The 26,492-nt window shown below is 33.9% G+C and overlaps 3 protein-coding genes across 16 annotated transcripts; 1 reads left to right on the top strand and 2 right to left on the bottom strand.

The window, feature by feature from the left end:
- Positions 1–725: 725 nt before the first annotated feature.
- Aduk (unc-51 like kinase 3 homolog Aduk) lies at positions 726–12,540 on the bottom strand. 4 transcript variants are annotated; one of them, XM_031972866.2, is made up of 9 exons: positions 12,424–12,540; positions 11,829–12,051; positions 8,915–9,066; positions 8,418–8,632; positions 8,102–8,328; positions 5,251–5,512; positions 4,952–5,155; positions 3,977–4,161; positions 842–1,288 (listed from the first exon to the last, which is right to left on the bottom strand). In XM_031972866.2, the coding sequence occupies exons 2-9, from the start codon at positions 11,913–11,915 to the stop codon at positions 1,175–1,177; spliced, it is 1,446 nt and encodes a 481-aa protein (XP_031828726.1). In that variant the 5' UTR covers positions 11,916–12,051; positions 12,424–12,540; the 3' UTR covers positions 842–1,174. The 4 variants fall into 4 exon arrangements, with proteins under 4 accessions (XP_031828728.1, XP_031828727.1, XP_031828726.1 ...); XM_031972865.2 differs by having other exon boundaries at positions 12,146–12,425; XM_031972868.2 differs by lacking the exon at positions 8,915–9,066 and having other exon boundaries at positions 726–1,288; positions 8,418–8,668; positions 12,146–12,428.
- Positions 9,140–17,810, top strand: ari-1 (E3 ubiquitin-protein ligase ariadne-1). 11 transcript variants are annotated; one of them, XM_031972858.2, is made up of 10 exons: positions 12,475–12,606; positions 12,766–12,820; positions 13,678–14,025; positions 14,321–14,595; positions 14,685–14,858; positions 14,927–14,992; positions 15,073–15,288; positions 15,379–15,936; positions 16,017–16,243; positions 16,334–17,810. In XM_031972858.2, the coding sequence occupies exons 4-10, from the start codon at positions 14,389–14,391 to the stop codon at positions 16,413–16,415; spliced, it is 1,530 nt and encodes a 509-aa protein (XP_031828718.1). In that variant the 5' UTR covers positions 12,475–12,606; positions 12,766–12,820; positions 13,678–14,025; positions 14,321–14,388; the 3' UTR covers positions 16,416–17,810. The 11 variants fall into 11 exon arrangements, 10 of the variants coding, with proteins under 10 accessions (XP_031828723.1, XP_031828718.1, XP_031828720.1 ...); XM_031972860.2 differs by having other exon boundaries at positions 13,814–14,025; XR_004234665.2 differs by lacking the exon at positions 12,475–12,606 and having other exon boundaries at positions 12,670–12,820; positions 16,334–16,930; positions 17,038–17,810.
- An 880-nt stretch (positions 17,811–18,690) lies between these two features.
- On the bottom strand, positions 18,691–22,329 carry LOC116425219 (uncharacterized). The gene is made up of 3 exons (XM_031972646.2): positions 21,196–22,329; positions 20,293–20,757; positions 18,691–19,985 (listed from the first exon to the last, which is right to left on the bottom strand). Exons 1-3 carry the CDS (start codon positions 21,520–21,522, stop codon positions 19,866–19,868), a joined length of 912 nt encoding a protein of 303 aa, XP_031828506.1. The 5' UTR covers positions 21,523–22,329; the 3' UTR covers positions 18,691–19,865.
- Between the last annotated feature and the right edge of the window lie 4,163 nt (positions 22,330–26,492).

The following is a 26,492-nucleotide window of genomic DNA, read 5'->3' on the forward strand; positions in this document are numbered from 1 at the left end:
TACATACATTATAATTAAATTTTAATTAATATGTTCTTTCTTAGTGAGACGACGTTGTTTTATTTTCCGTATGTTCGTAACATTATGAACGCGTGAAGGATTCAAAATAAAATTTATATATATTTAATATTATTTAATATTTACGAGGAATGTGTTTCTATTATTGTTTAGGCATTTTGAAAAAATGTGACTGTAATATGATATTGTTGTTTGAAGTTAAGAAATCAAAACTTAGATGTTGTTTTGAAATATGTATTTGAAATGTCATCCTTTGATATAGCATCTTTTAATACTTTGTGGCTACTCCAATTATTCTGTATATTTATAAATAGACGGAAAGGACTCTTATTTGTGCGGTTTAGAAACAAATTTTTACGGTTACTGGTAGTTCCTATACTGGTAGTTGCCATAATTGAAACCGCTTTATAAATACCTTTTCCACATTTAGCAATTTTAAACGAATCATTTTGAAAGATACATAACTCCAACAGGTTTATTTAGATAATGGTATTTTTAAATTTGATTGAAGGAAGTATTGCTTTTGAAGCAGAAAAATACAGCTCTATATTTATTGTTTCGGAGTAATAAGCATGAATAAGTTTTTATATATGGGTTCAAAAAATTGTTCTTCTATTATATCAATTTGTTAACAAGACATTTTAAAATTTAAAAACTATAGTATTATTACATTTTCATATTTTTAGAATAACTGTTCAGAAAGTTAAAAAGACATCTTAGTATCCTCGGCGACTGTATAATTTACATTAGTAATAAAAACTCCCATAGGATCCTTCCTTTTCAGGTATTTTAAAAAAGTAAACAATATCCCAATATTTTAAAGTTTATTTACGCTTGGGTAGATAAAATGAAAATTTCGGAGACCGTCGGGGATACTACAGTGTAATTACAAGATTAACATATACCTAAGCATATAGAATATTGGAATAGGGCTTGTGCTATGGTATTTAAAGAATGTTACAAATATATAGTAGTCCGGATGTAATACAATACAAACTTTTTCCTGTATCCAATAAAACATCCCTCATTATATTATATTTAGAAGTTTTGTATGAAATCGTTTATTCTGACATAAATTAATCTGAACATTTTATGTACATATATCGACATGATGTAATTTCCAAATACTAAATTCACAGCTATATTAAATGCAAAACTATTGTACCATGCATTGTTCGAAGGAATCAGAGCCACGTTGAACGGACTCTTCGATGTCTTTCGTCGCTAAAAGACCTTTGGTGCTTTCGGCTTCTTTCATCCAAAGCTGAACCTACGCAACAACATTATATACATACAACACAATTACTTACAGTGATTAAAGCATGTTTATAGATTTTTACATGCAATAAAACCATGCATCAAACGGAAGGAAAAGGAAATACAGGCACAATATCATGTACAGTGAGTCACAGCCAAAATCGTACATCACATATACGAATACGTTTCGTCTCGTGAAAAAGTTCAGGAAGGATATGGGGGAAAAAATATCATGAATCTATATTGTAAATGTATCTATATTTATTATGTAGTAGTGTCAAAAGGAACAAAGTTGTCTAAATATAAAAAAAACAAAGTTACTATAATTCAGCCTGGAAAACGTCTCACAGCTAAAATCGTACAGTATATATATTTTGTAATATTCCCCAAGGGGAACCCCTGAAAACAAATGAAAATTATGGAACAAATGAAAGATTACATTGTTTGGCGTATTTGCAGTTGTTGTTTAGCGTCGTAAGGTTCGTAGTTGAAAAAAAAGAGAAAGATAGTAATAATGAAGCAGACAACGATAGAAGAGCGACAAATAGTTATAAGAAATTTTCAAAGTGGAAAAAGCTATCGTGAAATTGCGAAGATTATTGGTAGAAGGGCCAGTACTGTTCAGTATATTGTAAAACGATACCAAAACGAAAATAGAATAAGTAATGCGTCAAGAAAAGCTCCAAAGAAAAAGTTCAACGCGTACGACGAAAGATGGATAGTACGAAAAATTAAAGAGAATCCGAAGATCAGTGCACCTAAACTTACTAATGAAGTAGAAACATATTTAGGGAAAAGTGTAAATCCAGAAACAATAAGAAGAATACTCAGAAAACATAATTTTCACGGTCGTACAGCTCGGAATAAGCCTCTTATAAACGAAAAGAATAGAAGAAAGAGACTAGATTTCGCAAGAGAATATATATACAAAGATTTTTATTTTTGGAAAGAAACTATATTTACGGACGAAAGTAAATTTAACATATTTCATTCAGATGGAAAAATTACGGTGTGGCGTCGACCAAATGAGGAGTTTAAAATACAACATTTAAACAGTACCGTAAAACATGGAGGGCAATCAGTAATGGTCTGGGGCTGCATGTCCGCTGCCGGAGTGGGTAACTTAGCATTTATCGAAGGTAACATGAATAAATATGATTACATAAATATTTTGAAAAACAATTTGAGGGACAGTGCCGAAAAATTAGGGATTTTGAATTCGTTTAAGTTTTATAGCGACAATGATCCCAAACACACATCGCATGTAGCCAAAATGTGGGTACTGTATAATTGCCCTAAAGTACTAAACGCACCTCCACAATCACCTGATTTGAACGTGATAGAGCACGTCTGGAATGAATTAGAGATTAGAATCCGGAAACATACTATTAAAAATAAAAATGATTTAAAAAGGGTATTAATGGAGGAATGGAGAAAAATTGAACCCAGTTTTACTGAAAAATTGGTAAAATCTATGCCAAATAGATTGCGTGCGGTAGAATGTAGTCGTGGGCACCCAACAAAATATTAATTTTTAATTTAAACAAATTGTTAGTCACTTTTCTACAAATGTACGATTTTAGCTGTGAGACGTTTTCCAGGCTGAATTATAGTAACTTTGTTTTTTTTATATTTAGACAACTTTGTTCCTTTTGATACTACTACATAATAAATATAGATACATTTACAATATAGATTCATGATATTTTTTCCCCCATATCCTTCCTGAACTTTTTCACGAGACGAAACGTATTCGTATATGTGATGTACGATTTTGGCTGTGACTCACTGTATGATTATTTTCAAGTCTTACTACTTTCATAATATATGATTGGTACGACGACGAATATTTATTAATTAATCCTATGTAATGCAGAACAATATATGTCACACTTTACCTGTTTTAAAAAAGAAATTTTTTCAAGAAGTTATTTATTTTAAAATATAAATGCAACAACATTAAAGCAACAATCAAATATTGATTTCTAAAATTTTAAATTGTAATATTTTGAAATGGAGAACACGTTGTTTGTGGGTGTTTGTCTCTTAAGATCAATATTAACATTGAAATTATCACAATCGATTGTTAAAACATTAATACTATAGATCTTTCAGAAGTATAGTTATTCAAGTAGTTCTTAATATGTCTTTAAAACTTCCATTTTGTTACTTTGTTATCAGTAACAGTCTTCAGCTTGAAGACACGTATATAAAATGCAGAAAGTTGGTCGTTAGAAGAAAATAACAAAAGTTAACAACACAAAAATAATGAAATATAATTCGAACAGGCGTGTGTATCATGTAAAATTAAAATAATCAAAATAGAACATTTGGAAGGAATATCTAGACGCTATGCGTACTAAAGTGCAAAAATCGAATATCAAACGAATACGATAAGTGCGTTGAATCTCCGTTGCTGGCCTACATTTTTGGAAACGTAGGAAAATTTTCGAAAAACGTCGTAAGCGGTAAAATATAACACAAAATTCTGGAGTTAAGCATCGAAACTACTCTCTCACCAGAAGTTCTTTAAACGCCACAAAACCACGAGAGTATATTTCTTATCAATTAATTCATTGCACTGTCATTTAATCGGGCAAAATCCAGGCCATAATTACAGCGACCGATATCTCACTCGTGTTGTGACCTCGAGCCTTAATCGTGTCATTCATATTTGGTCTGAAATTGTGATCACAATTACCTGTTTGTGCAGTAAGTCTCTTCTTCTACCCGCTGGTTCTTTCTTTAACAGTGGTACCAGTATCCCCAGACAAGACTGAAACCTTTCCAATGCTAGCGCGTAATTTCCCTCGGCGAGATACTGCACAGCCACTTCTCCTATTTCCAATCCGTCCGCCATTTTGGTTGTACTTTTGCTAAGCGTCCCTGTTTGTAAACACACGCGACAACGAGGAACACGTAATTTCACGTTTGCCCCTTTTACCGAAGACTCGAACCGATACGATTTATTCCTCTAATCCTGTCGCACGACCGTAAAATAATATTTCTTCCCAACGAAACAATATTAATAAAACAAAGGATTCTATCGATTACGACTTGTTCTTCGTCCACGCTAACACCATCGCAGAGGAACTTCGTTTTTGTCGCCGGATAAGACCAAGCAAAGACCCTGTTCCATTTTATCGGACTTAAATACTTTGTTGAATTTTACTCTTATTGAAATTCCATCGGAACATTTCGCTTTCCTCGTAACAGGGTAATAAATGATCGAAAAAAGAAGATACATTAAAAACTTTCTTCCTCGGTAATTGGAATTATATAACTTCGCGTAACTGCCTTTATCAGGCTTTTCATTAAGGTTCAATCTATTTCAAAGTTCAGCAGAAAATTATTCATCTGTCGTGCAATATTACGAGATCGAAGAAATATTGTTTTATTTTCGCTGTTATCATGCTTCAAGCATTAGGGATCATTAAACCCTTGTTCCATGATTTCTTTCATAACTGTGCTTGGTGAAACTATCTTTTTCGTTAAGAATTTAGCAAAAAAAGAAAACAATTCGATGAAAAGTTAAAGATTGATCATAAACAAGTGACATTTCGTTTATACGAAAAATAAAAGAATAACCTTTAGATTTGCCGAATTCGGTTTACAATTTTCGTCACGAGTTTGACTCGAGATTACAGGAGAAGGGGTTGAAAAGTTTGATACAAACGTAGTTCGCGATCCACAAACGATGACTGCTCGTTCAAGAATGCCACCCTTTGGACCATCGAAGGATTCGGCCTCTCTTCTAACTGCGGATACTTATCCTTCTCGCTGTCATCCTCTATACACGAAGCTTTAAGTATTTCGGCCCTCTTGATGTAATTACTCACGTGTGACCTTAAAATCTCTTTTCGTTTCGGTTCGGTCTCATCTAATAGAATATTACATATGTTAAGTGATCGGTCCGCAGTATCGATCTGTTTATGATGAATTTATTTTACTTATACCGAACCGAACACTTCTTACTTGTTAAAATAGGAATGAAGTATCTGAGCGCCTCGCAATAAAGGTGAAACGCTTCCTTCGGATTCTTCTCCGTGTCCATTTTTACCGCCTGTTGAATTAACTCTACCGCCTTCTCATAATTCTCTTTCGTAGGCGCGTGCACCAAATCCAGAAAATCATGGGCGAAGAAATCATCGAACGTTATCCTTTCGTCAGGGTCGTGTTTCAACAAGGACAACAATAAGTTCTTGCACTCACAGGACACGTGACACCCTTTTGGTAACTAGTCCGCGATATCGACAGAAAAACGAAATAGAATTATAAGAACATAAAACCCTCTTCTTCGATTTTCATTTATCCTTTTGTAATTGGCAAATACAAGGCAAACGTAAGATGATTTTAATACTTGAGAGAATTTTGGTGTGTTTGTAATGATACGCGCAAATGACTTTCTTCTTAGCTGCATCTTTAAAGACATGCTAGTATTTTTGCAGTTCTCTTCGATACATTGGAATAATAAATATAATTTTTATCATTGTAAATAGTAACAATGTTTTACAATGGTAGAACAACTAAAAAATCGAAATGTTATAAGAATGCGTTCCTTGGAATTATCCATGACTTATATTATAGTATATGCATAAATAAATTAATTTCTTTAATATTTTTTGATAGGGAGACTTATTAATTTCAATAATCGTTGAACACGAAATTTGAAAATAGTGGGTTTAATCGATTTAGAAATTCTATCGTTAAAGATTTCAAGTATTATGAATTTAAGATGTTCCGCCAAGTACATATAGTATATAGTATATATATATATAATTGAGTTACACACGAATGGAATAAACTACTCAGATACTTTTATTTGTGTAAGGGTATATACTTTGTATATATATAGAAACTAGCAACACAGATATAAGTCATGTATATGTATAGTTATAGTTAATTACGCAACTGCATTTGCGTATACACATTTCTATATTTAGACAGGGTGTCCACAAGTTAAGCGATTAAACTGTGTCACTATGTTTTATAAACGGAAATTAGAAATGTTATGGGATTACAAGCCAGGGAAAATTTTATTGAAGAGTTGTTGTCGCATTGTTAATATTTGTGTACGTCACTGAAACTGATTACTAAATTGTTTTAGCAATTATGAATTATTTAGTAATACTAATTGTTATATAATTATTAACGGAAATTAATATAAAATAAAAATGCATCTCTTCTATTAAAATAATAAGTCTAATCAAAGTTTTTATTCCATATACATTTGAATTGATAAATATTTACAGTTTAATTATAACAAAAATGTTAAGTATAAAAACAACAATCAATAGTATTAGAATATACAAGTAATTGATATTTATTTTTTACTCTAATTAATTTTGCACTTTAATATCATTGAATTTTAACAGAATTACTTGCATTAATCATGTGTTTCAATTACATCACATTTTTACTTTCCACCTTTAAATTTTGAACACAGATTCATATTCATCGATAAGAGTCAGTAGCGCTTCAAACTAAAATTTCATATTTTTTTGGCTTCAGTTTTTTTTCCAAAACAAAGAATATAGTGACACAAATTTTAGCATGTACTACAAAGGTTGTAACTTTTGCCACAGTGGAATTAAAAGAACATGTTACAAAGAAAAATTAATATTTCATAAAGTATTGTGCGTATATAAGACTATACAAGGTGATTCATGCAACTGTAACGAACCATATCTTTTCCCTAGCTGAAGTTACAAAAAAATTAATAAATACCTTTTTCCAAAATATTTCGCGAAATAAATATTTTGCGACTGTATTATGCTAATAATTTTTCATATACAATGAAGAGAGGATTCGACTCATACAAAGAAAGAGGACGTTCTAATTTAAAAAAGTGCACGTACATTATTGCATATATGAAAAATCTATGATCATAAATATATGCAAGACTTTATACCATTCATTTTTCTGCTGTAATATTTTTTCATAACTTCAGTCAAGCAAAAAATTGCTTGTTAAAATTACATGAATCACCTTGTACATTTTTCACAAATGCAACGATACATGCATTGACATTTGCATTATTTGTTTAAAAGGAAATGTATACTTTTTCTTGTATACATAGAATTCGAAAAATGATTCGTTCACGAAATATGTAAAATAAACATTTATATTTTCGAAATTCCGTAATTTGTTTTTCTATTGTTTTTATACAAAAGTGAAAGTACTTTAGTTATTCATTTCGTAAGAGGTGAATATTTTTAGTTTTTAAATAAACCTATAAAAAAGTCAGGTTGTTGTCATACTAATATTTTAGAAATTGTGCGGCCTCCCGTGAATTCTACGTTAGTGCGCCATCTTGCTGAAAACATTCAAAATTTAGCCAATTTCCTGACGTGAAAAAGTATGCCATCGGGAAATATGAAAAATATTTACGAATATACGGTATTAGCAACCCACGTTTTAAGAAGTATATTTATTTAACATATTTCGTAACATGCAGTTGTTAAATGCACACGTATTATTGCACTCGTGAAAAAACCTATGATCTTACAAATATAGTACTACCTGAATCACTCATATTTCAATTTTTTCACATTTTCACATCAATATTTAATCACATTTTTTTCCAAATTTATAGATAGAAGAGTATCCCGTATCAAACGTGGTAACTTCAAAACACCCTGTATATGCAAATACAGTAGGCAATAGGTAAAGTACTACAGTTAACAGGTGTATGAATTGTGTATAATTTACATAATATATGGAAATATATACACACCTATGTATACATGTGTATATACGCATATACATGTGTATAGTCAATATATTTTGTTTTTGGTCTCACAAAGGAGATCAATATCGTAATCACCTCTATAGGTCGAGTGTCCTTGATTTTCTCGGCCAATTCTTGAACGCTGTTACTGGAATAAGGGGCTTTGCCGAAAAGGCACTCGTACATGATAACACCGACGCTCCATAGATCGACGCGGGCGTCGTATTTCCGTTTCAACAAGATTTCCGGCGCCATGTAGAGGGGGGAGCCCCGAATAGCAAATTTTTGTTCGGAATTGGATAGGTACTGGGCGAGACCGAAGTCTGAAATGAAAAGATCGGATGGTCCAATGGCGAGGAAGGTAAACTTTGACTGATCGCAAACTGAACACTTTTCGGGCGCGGGCACAAACCTCCGACTTTCAATACCAACTGTGGTTTTCTCGTTAGTAGCAGGTTCTGTGGCTTCAAATCCATGTGGGAGACATTATGGGTACGTAGATATTTCAGCGCCAAAGCGAGCTGTTGTAAAAACCCACGGCAAATTCGTTCGGGTAGCTTATGCCTCCTTCTTATAAAACTCGATAAATCGCCGGCGTCGCAGTACTCCATTACGATGTATATGTGCCTAAGTTACGCTAGGTGATAGAGTCGTCTTTACGCACTGCTCGGAACAGGTAGGCGATCAATTATACTACAGAGCAGGTATGACTACTATTTTGTTTAAGTTGAATGTATTGAATGACAACAGTGGAAGACTGTAAGTGCCATTTTCTCAGTGACTCTAATGGAAACGTTACTATTTATTATACGATTGATTCGATCACTTTTAAAGAACTGAAGTCTCGTTGTATGGACACAGTTATTAGTTTAGTCGTATCGTCTAATGAGTTTTTGGGGTCCTACTAACCCTTCGTCCCAGAAAAAGTCCCTCATTTCCACGATATGCTCGTGCTTGAGAATTTTCAGAAGATTGATCTCCGTGACGAGATTATCGATAGCCGACTTGGACAGCGACGTTTTGTCTACACATTTGATTGCGACTACCTCTCGGCATCCATCCTACAAACGACCAACAATAGGATTACGTTATATCGCCTTGAGATAACTTACTTCTTTGAAGCTTCAATGCAACCATCTTTTCTGGCCACCTCTCAAATCAACGGAGCCACTCGGCTGACAGAGACCAGTCTGATTGCAATAGATTAAAAACGAGCGCACTGGAATCTGCGACACGCAGATCAAACGACGATTTCTGTTTTGTATTATGACGGAATAATAATAAAAACTGGCGCAAAGGTTAGTGCATTTGTGTAAACTTCAATAAGTATTACTACGTCCAATTAGCGATGGGCATGAGATGCGGCGAGCAGCCGAGAACACCGTCCAGGTGAGACCCAAACCATTCACGAAGTTCTTGAAGATCGTAATTTATAGTTATCACTGGTTTTAATGATTAATTTTAGTAGCAATCAAAATTTCAACGCAGATTTCTATGAAATACTGCACACATCAAGTTCTTCGGGTGCATAGCAAAATGATGTAAGAAAAATGTTCAAAATACTTGAATTTAGACCACCATCGAAAGTTGAAGACTGATTATTATGCATTGGTATAAAGGAAATTTATTTGAGAAATTTTCTCTCCGAGTATATAGTAATAACATCTAGGTCAACAAGTAAGAACTGACACTTAAAACTTTAAGCTGCAGTATTAAAATGAAAATTTATGCCTTCTGCTTCACGCTATTATTACTGATATATATTTCGAGCAAATTTTCAAGAACTTCTGTTTCCGAATTGTCCAATGAAAACTTTTAATGGATCCTAGCATCCGTTTCTACGCAAACGTATTTGCAAATGTATTCCTGCGTATTTGCCAGATTCCTAATGTGTATTTGTAGTGATTTAATTTACGGTTGTAATTATATTAGATAACAAGAATAACAATTGCGGTCTGATGAAATCACCTATTTGTTATAGGTAATGTTGAAAGGTAATGTCGCGGATATTGAAATAAAGTAATAACGGTATTGACACAAGTGTGTGATACATTCAGTGTTGATAACAGAATCACGAGATATCTTATTCTCCACGTGTAGTGCATTCGTGAAAAAGTTCGTCAATGAAACTGGCTAAAAGTGCTAATCTTCATCAAATTGTTTAATAAGGCTACTTTCTCGCGACGATATAGGTGTCGCGATACACGTATGATTGAATACACTTGTAAACCAGTGGAAGGTGGATACTTTTCTTATCTAGTCGACAATCAAAACACTGAACTAAATTACGTTATTTACACGAAAGTGACACGACTAAACAATACAAGTATCAATAATATATACTGTCATATGAAAACGATCAAAGTTCCTTATCAGGCCCAAGATATTATGGAGGTATTCATTTCTTTTTAACAAAAAGTGAGCAATATTATTTATCAAAGGCACTGCATATTTCGATCTGTAATTTTTTTTTACAAACATTTACATATATTTAGACAAAATTTTTATATATCTACATTAGAAAAATTCAATATTATGAAGTTTATAAACTGAAACGTGTACTTCATCTCTTGCCATAGATGTCACAAGAACACTTTTTATTGTCGTGCAAAATGAAAAAGACGAAATTATTCATATCGTATAAACTCGTCCTCGCATCTCGTATCGCGGTGATCCATAACGAAGCGAGTGAACCAAAATGGTGGTGTGTGGACACGTAGGTATTGATTATTTGATGAATTTTTCAAATTTAACTTGTCATTATACAAAAATATTAAAAATGCTTTTATAAATCGGATATAAACTACATTGATGCTTATATAGAATATTATATGTATAAAATTTACAAAATTGTTCAACTTAGTTCGATATAAGCATCTTATTGTTATTTAACAGTGAATACTTTATAATATAAAAACAAGCAATTCTTTCATAAGTTAATATATGTTTTAATAGCTTTAAACCATTCATATGATTTAATATCTTTAAAGTGTTTTTCCCCATTAAAATATGAATAATTCTTCAATTTCTTAATTATATTTCATAATTGGTTCATTACTTTATAAAAATTATTTTTAAAAAATTAAATTTCAATCGCTGATGAAAATAAAAGTTTATATTTAATAATATTTTTCGTGATTTTGTACGCACTTAAAGAAGAAAAAATATTACTAACTGAAAAAGCTATATAATTATTTCATTGGACATTTTCTGTTGGCGGGATTTTAATTTTTGTTACGGTTGCCGCGCTTTAAATTCACCGTAATCGCAGCCCACAAATGATTAATTAATCTTCCGTTAAATTCGAATCCGTATACTTAATTACCATAATAAACGAGTGGCTAAAAGTTGTCAAATTTGCATTGACATCGCTATTCCAGTAATATTATTAATTAATTAAATTGTTCATGAGACATGACGTATACCATGTATTCCGTTACTGCATTGCAGTGCTTAGTAAGAAATAAAGTGACAAAAAATATAAGTGATTAATAAACCTTTTAACGTCTCATTATTTATAATCTTATCTTGCATAATTTTTGCTCTAACTTACTTAAGCCACATCGAATGGTTCATAAATAGCTCAACATCTTAAATGTATGGTATAAACATTTTAATTTCAACGTATTTACAATTTAGACAACAGAGATACGTATATTCAAAATTAAATTGAATGAAAAAAGTTAAACATTGCATCATTTACATATATGCATGGAAATTACAATTCGGAGTTATAAAATTGTGACTCCCGCCTAAATTGAATACGCCACTGCTGTCATATGTTCCAGTTGCGTTTACGTTCCGAACCTCAAAATTCACATACCTTCTTATACGCTTTGTAGACAGTCGCATAACTTCCAGACCCCAGTTTTTCTAGTAAAGAATAATCACTCACGCTAGGTAAATTCATCTCGCCTGATAATTCAGTGTTCACATCGATACCTATTCCGAATATTATAACACGATGGGGTTAACTTAACTTCACAGAACGTTGTGAGCTTCTCGGTTTATCATTCGTACACACATTGGCGTAACCAGGTAAAATTCTATATAAACAGATTACCGAAAATTTAAAAAAAAACCTGATGTGTATGTTATTATAAAATAAAATAAACTATAACATTAATCCAAGAAATGTACTTTCTATGCAGTTTATTTTCTTTGTAAATTAGTAGACGCATTGCGCAGTAATTGCTGGTTATTTACAGTGTTTCTTAGGATTAACATCACTTTATCAAACACTGTGGAATGTTTAAGAACACACAATCCCTTGGTAATTTTTGGTATTGCTTATAACATTTCTAAAAGTCTTGTTTAAATTGTGGTTGATTTTATGTTAGTAATATCAATAAAGTAGAATCTGAAGCACTAGGGACAATACAATATACACTATTTAAATAGTTATGTCAAAGTAGTACCCTCCGTGGAGACGCCCATGTGCGTCAGCTGTGCGCCACCAACGGAGCAAACTTCAAGTAGTTGACTCAAGTCAGTGAAACAGCACTTCGTGACGAGACGTTTCGTTGTCGTGTCACTAATTGATTCTCAATTTCTCGGCTAATATCACACGAAATTTTGTGTCTGTTCCTATTCACTTATCGGTTAGCCTTAACTCTATCAGTGAAAAAAATAATATTTTTCTAGTTAATCGAAAAGAAGTTATGGTACTGGACGTGACTGTAGTGTTCGAGCTATAAGCTCGTCCATTCTTTTACGGCAAACAGTGCATTTTAGATTAATTTATGGTTTTATCCGATTAGCCTATTAATTCGGTAACTTGACTGGATGCAATGGCTGAAAATATTGTCGTGCATGGTAATACATCTTCTAAAATTGTGAAGTGTTCCGACGTCGATCAGTTGTCCAGATATCGCGTTAAGTGTGTTAGTGTTTCGTGTTTGTTGGAAGAAATCGTTGATTTATGACGGATGTCGTATTCCTTAAAATTTGTTCATTCAACTAAATTTATCGAAGTTAATTTTCATCCCTCAATTTTCGAAATATTCCTTTTAGTTTCTTTATTTAGTTCATTGATTTCACATTTGATAGACGACGTTTTCACAAATCTGTTTACCTAACTTATACAATATTTAACATCTTCCCTACTATCAAACAATACAAAATATTCATTTCATCTTTTTTGCTTACCAGATAAAAGTGTATACATATATATATATATATATATGTATATATATATATATGCATATGTATGATATGTATAGCATACGCATATAGAAATGCAACTTATATATTGTATAAAATATATGTTAACGTATATATAATTGTGGATTTAACAGTCAACATATAAAAATAATTTATTCTACTATTAATTCACGAACTTTAGTTGGGTATACATCTGTATGCGGTCTTAGTCGACTTTTAAAACAAGCCTTAACAAAAAAATCGAGGAATGCAAAATATGAGTTCGGTAAACACAAGACGCCATTGTGTGTAGTATTTCCTCGCTATAAGTTTGGCTTACCTTCCATCTTATAAGCTCACGGCCATCCTTATTAGTGGACTCATTAAAATAAATAGCTAACATTTTCATTTTCTATTCCATTTTTACTTTCTCCACGTTACTTTCGATGGAAGGAAGCCAAGTGTTTTTTTTATCAATCATCTTGAATTGTGACAATTTCAAGCTTATAACGAGAAAATATTATACACAGTCAATTCCTGACTGGCTATCTCCACGGTAGCCCATTCATCGTTCCTCCCGTGGAAGTAGCATTTCATGTATCAGCTACCGGAGTTCAACTCTGATGTTTTGGCAGCTGATTTTATTCTTGCTTACGAACATTGTAGGAATATTGGACAAATTTTTTTACCCTCCATGTTAGTGGAAGGTTCACATAGTGTAGTGACAGTAAATTTCGCGCGACATTGTACGCAATAAGTAAGGGAAAACGGACAATAAAGCTTCTGGCTTTATTCGGGAAGTAGCTAACGATGACGTCATGTGCTGAAACATAAGCTGTTTTCACTTGTTCCGCTACAACAATATTTCGCGTGCACAGGTGCGATACAGTTCCTTGTGTTACCTTAATTTTTTGTACATTTATCCTCCAAAGTGACAGAATAATCTTTAAGTTCGTACTGGTGTAACTACTCGTCTAATTATTACTTCTTAATTTGTAAATTTTTAATTATGATAAAAATGTTTCAAAGTACTGTTTTCCGTTAACTATAATGAATACTTGTTTATTATTACATCGTGTAATTAAATGAATGAAATATAGTGTGTAAAACAGAAAAAAAATCAGTGTTAGATTCAGTACAGCTGCAACATGATTTGCATTGTTGTATGTACAGGTGCAAATTGTAGAGAATAAAATAAAGTGTATATTGGCATTCTGATTGCTTAATAAATCAATAACACAATGGATTCAGAAGAAGAGACATACGACGATGTTGATTCTGGTAATGAATCCAGTGGTGATGATGTGGATTTTGCTATGGAAATTGAAGCTGAGAATCCAAGGGAACGAACAACAGATGTTGACGATTATCCCTTTGAAGTTTTATCTACAGAAGAGATAGTACAACATATGATCGATTCTATAAAAGAAGTCAACACAGTTGTAGAAGTATATTACAAAATAAATGTTTATTCTTTATAATTTTTATAATATTGATGGTATAATAAATATAATCCATTGACATAATTTAATTCTAGATACCAGCAACAACAACACGTATTTTATTAAATCATTTCAAATGGGATAAAGAAAAATTAATGGAGCGTTTTTATGATGGTGACCAAGAGAAATTATTTGCTGAAGCGCGTGTTATTAATCCATTTAGGAAGGGTCCATTAATAAATAGAAATCCATCTTCTCAGAGTGCTCTAGTAGGTTCCAATATTTTTTCTTTGTGTATAATTAAAGTAAAATTTATATATTTGTAATTTTCATTTAGTCAAGGAAGATGTCAACAAATGGTACTGAGGAATGTGGAATCTGCTATATGGTTCAACCATCTGCAGTATGTATAATAATATAATTACTCACTAATAGCACAATAATATTTTCGAAATCTAATTAAAATTTTTAAATACATATTAGATGATGACTGGACTTGAGTGTGGACATCGCTTTTGTACTGGCTGCTGGGGTGAATATCTCACAACTAAGATCATGGAAGAAGGAGTTGGTCAAACAATTGCATGCGCAGCACATGCTTGCGACATATTAGTTGATGATGCCAGTGTTATGCGTCTTGTAAAAGACTCTAAAGTCAAGCTAAAATATCAACATTTAATAACTAATAGTTTTGTTGAAGTAATTATTGTTTTATTTTATCTATTCTACTATTTTCATTTTGCAGGAAAATTATTTTTAAAATATACTAATTACTGTTTGGTTTTATAGTGTAATAGGTTACTAAGGTGGTGTCCATCTCCAGATTGTAATAATGCTATAAAAGTACAGTATATTGAAGCCAGACCAGTAACTTGTAAATGCGGGCATACATTCTGTTTCCATTGCGGTGAAAATTGGCACGATCCGGTGAAATGTCATTTATTACGTAAATGGATAAAAAAATGCGACGATGACTCGGAAACATCAAATTGGATCGCTGCAAATACGAAGGAATGTCCCAAATGCAACGTCACTATTGAAAAGGATGGTGGATGTAATCATATGGTGTGCAAAAATCAAAATTGCAAAACTGACTTTTGTTGGGTGTGTCTTGGACCTTGGGAACCACATGGTTCTAGTTGGTATAGTTGTAATCGTTATGATGAAGAAGAAGCTAGAGCTGCCAGAGATGCTCAAGAGAAAAAAAGATCTGCGCTGCAAAGATACTTATTTTACTGTAATAGATACATGAATCATATGCAGTCATTAAAATTCGAAAGTAAACTTTATGCGAGTGTAAAAGAAAAAATGGAAGAAATGCAGCAACATAATATGTCCTGGATTGAGGTAAAATTAATTAAAATCAAATAAGAAAAGTATTCATACATATATTTCTTCAACATTAAGTTTCATATTTATATTTTCAGGTACAATTTTTAAAAAAAGCAGTAGATATTTTATGTTCCTGTAGACAGACTCTTATGTATACTTACGTTTTTGCTTACTATTTGAGAAAAAACAACCAATCTGTGATTTTTGAAGACAACCAAAAAGATCTAGAGGGAACAACAGAACGTCTCTCAGAATATCTTGAAAGAGATATTACAAGTGAAAACCTTGCTGATATTAAACAAAAAGTTCAAGATAAATATAGGTAAGTTATTCAAAATGAAAAAAAATAATTTCAATAATCAATGTATCATTGTAAGAGTAAAAAATGTATTATTGTTATTATTTGTTTAAGATACTGCGATAGCCGGAGGAAAGTACTTTTAGAACATGTACATGAAGGGTATGAAAAGGATTGGTGGGACTACGTGGAATAGAGGATTGTACCAGTTTTGTGTTTCGGGGATGTAAAACAAGTTTTCTATCTTGTTACTGTTGCCCCAGCTGTGATAAATCAAGAAAGCTGATAAAGAGACAAAAAATAGAGCATGTCACCAAGTGATTTACGTGTTACATATGCTTTAAACACAATATGATCTATGGCAACATATATATCGTTATGAATTTGAATTTATTAAAATTGAATCTTACTACCATCAGGCTATATATAAAATATTTTTTATTAATTATGGTCTGGAATTTGCGCTTACTATGTGCTCTTCAACGTCGTAATATCTAAATCCTTCATAAATATGGGTTGCAATGATATTTTCGAACCTTAAATCAATTTTATATCCAAACTCATCAGATACTGAAAACATGGAGTTATGAAACAAATCAGTACAGTACATTATAGTACTGAATGAAAGTTTCTTTAAAATTCACTTAATATATTTTATTGCTATAATATGACAGTGTATCTTTTCATACTATTGCAAGATTCTCCAGAAAGGTAATTAAGAAAATATGAAAGAAAGAAATCTTTTTAAGAACTTTTTAAGTAGTATATGAAAAGGTTAATATAGGAATAGAATACATTAATCTGTCTCTTATTCTTAGATCTGTGCATTCAATTTATGAAGGGGTAATTGAATACGACAGGATATTGGTGCAAATAAAATTCACAGGATGTATTATTATTTTTGTTCGATTTTGGACAACAACACGTCCGGGCTATAATAGCCAATTTTTATGAAAACTGAATTAAAGTGATCATAACGTCAGTACCGTATGTAATTTGTATATCAAATTATAGTTTTATTTTAATTCCGTTTCTTTTTGTTACATTTGAGCAAATTACCAGAATTATACCTGCATTATATGAAAGGGTCCAATGTTTTTAAGAATTTGTGGTTTAATTTCTCTTACTTTTGGTAAAACTGATTTATTAACAGTTTATACTGTAGCTAAAATTATTCATGTTCAACACAGATACTAATCATTGTATATTTTATATCTTTACTTATTCCAAATTTTGAAAAAATCCGTTTCATTTTCGTTCATTCGTTTGAGTTGATAATCTCATAATGCTATTGATCTGCTTCATACATCATTAACCGATTAATTCACGGTTAATTACCATGACACGATGATCACTTATTGTTGTATAAGTGAGGAACAAAATAACATGTTCCATTTGTACAGTTATATAGTTATATATTCACACATAAATGCATAATACATACTTATATATAGTTGTAATATCAATATTAGCAAACTTAAAGTAGAAACATTTGAAGGTTTATTAAAGAAAAAGAAAAGAAATTGTTGATTCTTACTATTATCCACGTTAGGAAGTAAAAAAAAAAAGTAAAATGCAGTTGTTTTCTGTACAGTCACAAAATTTGAGTAGAAGTAAGAAAACTGTTAGATATATTCAAAGGAAATTATTCTCTAGTTTATTGTATATTCATATAATGCGTGAAATTACACATAGCGATCAAAGAATTACATTTTTTTATATTCAAACATAGATATTTAAAAAAGGAGTTCGAACAACTTTCATGTAATTTGTGTAACAATTAATTGTCCTTAAAAATCATCATGTATTTATTAAGACATATTCAATGAATTTGAGTAGTTGATTTTAGACTTTTTAAATTGTTAAACATATCCGTGAAACATAACATAAATAGTGCTAAAATCTGTTAACAATATGTAAAGAATTTGATATTTGACAGCGATGAAATCACTTGAAAAAGTGTTTGTATAGTCGCACGATTTTAGCATTTGCCAATGATCGAACATTGGAAATATGTATGCAAACCCGACGTAAAGTATAATTAGTTTAAATTATCTATTCAGTTTTGTATTGGAAAAGTTAATGCTGCACACTAGTACTTTAAATAATATTCTTTTTTGTTCAAAAGGTAAAAACGGCATATAATGGTACACTGACTAATCATATACATTAGAAACATTTTGGTTTTAGAATACTTGCATTCTGGTATTAATTAATAAATCAATATATTTTGGGTAGTACGTAGATTGTATTTATGTTTGAATAAGTATACTACTTCAAATAAAACTATACCAACATCTGAGAAATATATTTTTAATAATTCTAGCGGTAAAAATATTAATTTTCTTTTACAAAAATACCTTGTTGAAATTAATTTGTTAGGAATAAGATATTACATCCAAAATTATTCTGTATTTTTTTTTCGCGAGACATTATATATGGTCATTAAGATAACATGTTTATAATATTGGCAATTATCTTTGTTTTATACTTATTGTTTTTTTTTTGCTATTTTGGAATAGATACTAGAGCCTGACATTTTTCATTACAGATTTTAGGGTATGACGTCGATATTAATCAATATACATTATTAAGTAATACTATATTAAATGTGATCATTAAGCGTAAATGAATGTATTAACTTTGTATTAATCTTTAATGAAATTGACTGAATATTCTTCATAAAAATCAGCTACTTGAATTGAATCGTCTAACCTGTTCTACGATTGCAAAAGTTTCATTTATAATAATCAGAAAAAGACATCTAAATATTTTATTAACATAAAATGTTTAAATGTTCAAATAAATGCATATTATATAGAATTCTTGTACTTGATTTTGCAAATAACATTTGTTTTGTTACAGGTTTGTAGAAGAACTTATACAAATAGAAAAATTTATATTTTGTAGAAGTGTTTATTATTTTCAAATGCTTATACAAAATTTTTGTAAAGTTATTAGAAGCTACCACATATAATGTTCACTGTTGTTTAAAGATGTTATCATATATTTAACAAGCACTATTACATCAATCATTTTTTTATAAATCTTACACATCCATTATGATGGTCTTTGATTGACAAGGGGAATTTATTATTTAATATATTTTCTACCTAAAATAAATTATAAATAAATATATTTAGATTGTTTCTACCTAAATTCAATAAAATTTTGAGACTCTTGTTTGGTATAAATATCTGGAAGTTCAATTTTGAGTATTGTATGAAATTATTTTGATATGAAATGTCTAGATTAACATTAAATAAGACTTCTGTTTACTAATTTAACTACTCCATCGAGCTGCAATTAGTACAAAATATGAATATAATAGGGAACTTGTATAGTTATCCTTCTCTTATGTTACATATTTGTTGTAGTTACATAAAAAGTAGGATGTTTCTAAACGAAGTGACATTGATATGAAGATTGTGTGCATTACAAGGACAAGAATAAATTCACATCCTGCATCCATTACAAAGACATAATACATTCAGCTTTCCAGTCACACAATTCCATATTCATTACTAATGTAAGAGCGTCTTACAAACTCTTGAAAATTGTTTTTCAGCGCATTTTGGTAGAATATAAGTACGCTAAAAGGTCTTGTGTAAAACATACCCTGAGAGGCTTGATTTGTAAGGGTATATCAGGAAGTTACAGTTAAAATAGTCGCAACTAAACCAAGGGTTGCACCAGTCATGAGAAGGCTCCTCCAGATAGCTCCACTAATCTCTTCTGCCACCGGATATTCTATACATAGTTGATCCTAAGGAAATGTATTACTATCAGAAACAAGAAAATTGTATTTACATGAAAACAAAAGATGACTGATAATATAATATCTTTAAATGAATTATAGTAGCACTGATGTGAACAATTGTCAACAATGTTGTTAACATGATGTTAATGACCATGTTTATCAATGTTACTAATGTTACAAATTGTAAGGTAAATGTATCGGACATTGATTATTTTACATTTAATCCTCAACCAAAATGTAACAACACATAAATAAACATATGATCATCGGTTCTACAAACAGTAAAAGTCGTTAAATGTCATACTGTACTTACCCATCCTCCGTATCCTTTAATAAAATGTGCCACTTTTTCGCCAATAAATCTGGAGACATACAACGGTAATTTTTTCTTCAGGCTGTGCATTCGCCTGTCACGTGCCCAGAGTGCAAGTCTTCCCATGAACGCATACAAACAGACGATTCTCGGCCATGTAACGCCACCGTGCAAAAACAGCTCATCCGCGACACCCATGAACGCTTCATATGCTGTGTCCGGCATAACATTCAAACGGTTTACCATGCTTGCAAATAAAATACTGTGCTTGTTAAGCATCTGATACACATTATGTCTCATGCTACGGGAGACCGGATCTCGTGATATAAGATAAATATCTTCTTTCAGCAGATATCGTATCACGTCGTTGGCCAAACATTCCGCTGTCAACTCTATGGAGTCCTCGCATAGGCTATACCGCTGAGAGGACGAAACTAATTGCGGGAAAAGATGCTGCAGTCGGATCTAAAAGAAATCACCTTTTGAAACACTTTGCCACATGGAAATCCTTCGAAATAAATACCGAGTAGAGAAAGCGAGCCAGTAATTGAACGATTAACGGTGCTTCGTTCTTATTACTTCAAAGACCGAATAGCTTGACACTTAACAATAATCCCCGGACACGGTATCAATCAGAAGCTAATCGGAATCGTGAAACCGGCGTTTCAACGAATCCTTGACAAAAGTATAATCTCGAAATTAGCCGATTGTCAATCTTTCTCATTAGAAACACAGATAGAAAGCTTTCACGTGAACAACAGACGAAGAGAAAGAGAGGGAGTCTGAGAAACGCGCGCGAAGGAGATACTAACTCATAAGGTTGAAGCAAGAAGAGATGAGGAGGGCTCATTGACAGCCAAGCGCAGATTAAAGCATGTAACACCGGCGATCCCGGGTTATTACCTGACAAACTTCGATGAAAGACATAGCGGTATTGGCGGTGCCGATAGCATATCGGCACAGGCCGCCGTTATCGTCGGCAATCACAGCGGTTCCAACAGCTTCGGTGGTGTTGTTACAATCGTCGTCGGCAATCACGGTTTCACCGCTTCCGTCGTCGTGCTCGTTGCAGGCTCGCTCGCTCGGCAAATTCCTGTTACCGGGGGGATCGCATTCCAGGATGCCGCCCACTCTGGAATGCGGTTCCCCCCGCGCTGACGCACCCTGCCCCTCCTCTCCGACCGTACCGAGAATCTCATTGTTTGGTGGTGCACCGTCGTCGCCGGCCATCCTCGTGCACCGCCGCCCGCACTGATCTCTTTCAGCCACTGGCTGTGTCCACCCGGACACTGAGTTCGCCGGCCAGATAACAATCGTACAAAATCCGTCTGTCCGTCGGTCCGGCTACCGAGACTTTTACTTAAAACATCGCAGAACCGTACTCGGAGTGTCCGGTGAATCGCACGCCCGAAGCGCCGGGTTAACGAGCGCTGCACTCGAAAAACTTTTGGCTCGGTTGCCTGCTGGACGACGTAACGCTCTCTACTTTCCCGCGGCCATTTCCGAAGCCGAACCTCTACCCGCACCCCACCGCTCTACCCGGCTGTATCCCTACCATTTCTTTGACGTTTCCCACCGTTCCACTACCATCCCATTCCCTTCCATCGGTACACTGCGCTCCATAGACTAACACACCGGCCTAGCCCGGTCACACAACGATAGGGGCTTCTATGGATCATTCACGTTTCCTCCCCACCATCGTGCACTGCCGTATCCCGGCACGCGGTCTACACCATCGCACGCCGAACGTCACGAACTTGCTGGCTACACCACAGCCTTACCAGTGCTGAACTATCTCCTTTAGCCTTTTCTCTTTCTTCACCGTTTCACCCGCTCTCTTTTACTTCTTTCTCTCTCTCTCTCTCTCTCGCGCACGCTCTTTCTCTCGCCCTCTTCTCGTTCTACGAGGCGCCGTCGATAACCTTCCCCTCTTACTTCCCTGATAGGGTGCTCGCGCACACGTGCACGGCTATAGGCACGAATACCTTTGCGCGCTCTGAGAATCGAACGAACGGAATTTTCGATGGAACGCGGAGTTCGCTCGGTATCGCTGTTTTCCCAGGCTGCGCGCTCGTTGATAGATTATTCGTACGCTTTGTTCGTTGGAAGTGGAGCACAGCGACGTTTTGGAGCGGCGGGAGCGTTTGAACCAGGGATTGTCTTGGGGTCCTAATGCTTGGACCACTTTTTGGTGGCTTGGTAGAATATGTTTGGTACCTTGTTGTTAAACATCGAATCAAATAATAAGGTATTCTATTTTGCCAATGAGAAGTATACTAGTTTTGGCGTTTGGAAACATTTAAATCTGGTAAGCTTCACTGGACAGAATATTGTCAAGAAGAAGTCTTATCAAGAGAATTTTGAATTTGAAAGCGACTCAGCGATGACAAGAAATCGCAATGCGCAAGGCGACTGTACCGGTGTGCTCGGTGAAAGCCACGTCACGGTTGCTGACCCAAAGGTGACGTAGGGACTGTCGGAGATGACGATAGTGTTCCAGTCATTGGTAGATTTCCATTTCATTGATGCTGTGCTCCCTATCATTACAACTTCCTGTTTTACAGTCACATGATCTCGCATTTCTTATTTTACTGCATACCGTAGATACCTTGGCGTGATATAGAAACTTGAATTTCTGAGGATTGAAGATGGACAGAACAGACAGTTTCGGCGTTTAACATTCCACGATTGGTTTCCAATTATTATTGTTAATTATCACCGAAGGAAGAGTTACTGATCTTCTATTGACACCGGGCAATGTTGACAACGTGAGAATAGTCAGAACAAAAAAAAAAGGTCATGGGAAGACCACGAGCCAAGCGTTCGTGGCTCGGTCCACATGTAACGAATACGAATTCTGTTCACGATACCACAGAATGCGCTGGTACCACGATATATTTCCAAGAAGGAATTATTATGTTGAAACTGGTCGGCGTGCACGCCGGCTGACTCTGATCGTCGGCGCGCGACCGTGCCCGCTCCTTTCTGCCTGTGCAACCTTCAAAGGCCACAGAATGCGTCGATGAATGAAGTAGGAAAGTTGCAGAGTGTCCGCCGACCGGATATGTATACTAGGTGGGTAAGAAAACGAGAGCTCCGACGTCATTCGGCGTTGAACCAGTTTTAGCGACCCCTCTCGCTAATAGGACACTGTCGGATGCTTTGTTGGCATTTACGTTTGTTGCTTTTATTCGGACAGGGAGATCATTTTGTTTTCTTATTGGGAGAAATTATCAATATTATCACGTGGGACGACCACGTGTATCACTAATGATATTGTTTTCTGGCACCACGTGGTCACAGGTGGTGCACGCTAGAAAACAAATGGCGCCAAATAAAAGTTAAAAAAAGACTTAAGTTAAATGATTTTTCATATTTTTCATTGCGATAATTTTGTGTCTTTCGAAAATGTTTTTCTTTTCAGTGCCTGTAAACCTATTTTTCCTTGATCTTTTAAAAATGTATCGTACTGAGTGTAGTAGTATTTTCTCAGCCTACTAAATGTATATGTATAGTTTGAGTATAAAAATAATTAAAAAATAAGCTCGTGCTCAAATGCAAGAATTAATCAAATATGGATTATAAATTAAATGCGAAAGTGGCAGAAAAATTCGACGCAAGACACAAGTACAAAAACTATGAGGAAAGAATAGGGATACTGGTTCTGTAGTAGACAAAACAGGAAGAGGAAGAAGTCGAGCGACTACCGGTTAGGGTGACCCTCGCATTGTACGAATCAAGAAAAACCTATGTTTAACGTTACACGCAATTCGACGAAGACCTCGAGAATTAAATGCGTATAGTCGAAAAATTAGACCATTGTTTCTAATCACAGTAAAATGAAGTGTCTAGGACTCATTAAAAATTGGAGTAACTAATTAGAAAAATTATTTCATTATATTTGAAGAACTATAGAAGAAACTAAACGAAAAATTTCTTTCAAACCTTGTGGGTAGCATGTTAGAAACAAGCTGAAGTATTGTTCAAGGTGAAAGCAAACTACATTGTGTACTAACATTGATGATTGCGTTTTTTCATACTCCTTCCTGAAAGTTATATTATAGTTACAATCGAAACATAAGTTTCCTTCTTTATAACCGCACGATTCGTTTCCACAGAAGCAAAAGCCTCGAGCGGCAACGTTCAACAACGCCGCGCGTCACTCGAGGCGATTTACCTTTCTATACCAAACGTGGATAACCATGGAGCGTAAGACATTAAAGTCTGGCAGCCGGACATGGATAAATTGACAATGTGACTCACGTGTAAATGACATCTAATTGGGTCATTATCTCGCAAGTCGCTTCTTAAAGTGGCCAGAGACGCAATAACAAGGTTCCGCGGATAGCGGCAGGCTCGCCGCGGTTAATTTCTTGATGGACAAGCGTTAAGAAAAATTCGATTAACACATAGCGTCTACCGCGTTCTAGCATTTCGCGGGGACCACCGCGTCGACGCGGATGAGTCGTCTCTTTAACCCTTTGAGGATGCGTGTCATCATATTAGAAATATCAGGCTTCTGTATCCACAATAAGAAGTTCTGAGCAAATCATTAATCATTTAATTAATAAATGATCAATATGTAATTTCCTCCTTCTTCGATATTTAAAAATTTGACGTACAATTCAGTTTCTTATCGAAAAGATTTTTAACCCTTTGCACTCAATTATCTGTCACTAGAAGTGTTCGACATTTTCCGATGAAATATAGACGACATTTTTTTAAACGAACTTAAAGAAAAGTCACATACAAATTAAGGGATTATTTTATTTTAGTATTTTAAATACTGATGCCTTATACTTTAATATTTTAAATATCAAATTTTTAAATTTTACTGCGCCGAACCAAGTGACGATCGAGAGTCGCCTCTTAAGTGCAAAGGGTTAATATTTTCAAAAATCCTCGTCCACGAACGGTTAAGCTTTATGAGACATGTATCGGGCTGGATTGCATGTATCGTTGGCATAGCGGTGATCGAATTACCTTAAATTGGTAACAATTATGCTTTGTCTTTCTTCGACCCATTAAAACGTCATGCTGGTAAACATGTCAACCGCTGGGTAACATCCGTCAGGACGGGCTATTCGTTACGTGTCCCATTGTTGGTCCGATTGGAAACATCGTTTCGTATTGTTTTGTCTTGGCGAAGTGGACCGTGGGAATACAAGAGAGTGAGCGGCACATAGTATTTCAGGGGAACTCGTGGCAACCGGCTCTCGGTAGCTTTTCTTACCGTCATTCATGATACGATGGCACGCCAATAGGATGATTGCTTGACGGCCAGTGCCTAAAGTGGATAAAGTCTTCTATAGTAATTTAACTCGAGCAGGGCACAGGGGTGCAGAGACTGGGCCCTTCGGTGATTTCTCTTTTTCTTTTTTAATTCGTCAATGCAGATGGTAATATATTTGATTAATAAAAAAGTTGTCTTATTATCTCGGCGTATCGCCGAGTTACGCGCTGACGTTTTTCTTGGTTCGTGATTTACTTCCATGGAAATGTACTGAAATTGTGAGCTGTTGTTGTAGGCATTATTAAGCTGTCAATCAAACCTGTGATATTTTGGGGCGAGCCTTCGGTGATTAGATTCTTGGCGTTAATTTTACACGTTCCTTGATTAACGGGCGGGTACCAGCTATGAGATCCTATATATTGCAAGTAACGCAAAGCACCTTGTTGGTTAATGAGGCTACATAGAGAGAAAAGAAATTAATGTTTTGTATCATTCTTTAGGTATTCATAATGAAATTTAATACTTATTATATTTTAACAATGTTTCTCGTTTCTATGCAACAGATTTCATTGGTTTAATTATACGAAGAGTTTTATGACGTGTTTTTTACATTGCATTATCATTTTACTAGTAAACGTATGTAACTTAGATTAATTTTAAAGCCCTTATTATACTTTTGCTATTTTGTAAAAATGCAGTTCTACTGTTTTATATAAATAGATACAAAGACGGGAAATTTTAGAAGAAATATGAAACTTGTAAGTTTAAATATAACATAATAATTCATTGATCTGAATAGACACATAGCCAAGTAACCGTTAAATTGAATTACTTATTTAAGTGTTAACTCGAAGCTCTTTAATAATGTGACACTGTGGTATTGCGGTATGTATGTAATCCTTTTACTATCAATCATTTTTAAAAAATTTGTTATTAACTTTTGAAAAAATATTTGCTATTTAGTTAA

This window comes from Nomia melanderi, chromosome 4, assembly GCF_051020985.1.
Source record: "Nomia melanderi isolate GNS246 chromosome 4, iyNomMela1, whole genome shotgun sequence".
NCBI classification, from domain to species: domain Eukaryota; kingdom Metazoa; phylum Arthropoda; class Insecta; order Hymenoptera; family Halictidae; genus Nomia; species Nomia melanderi.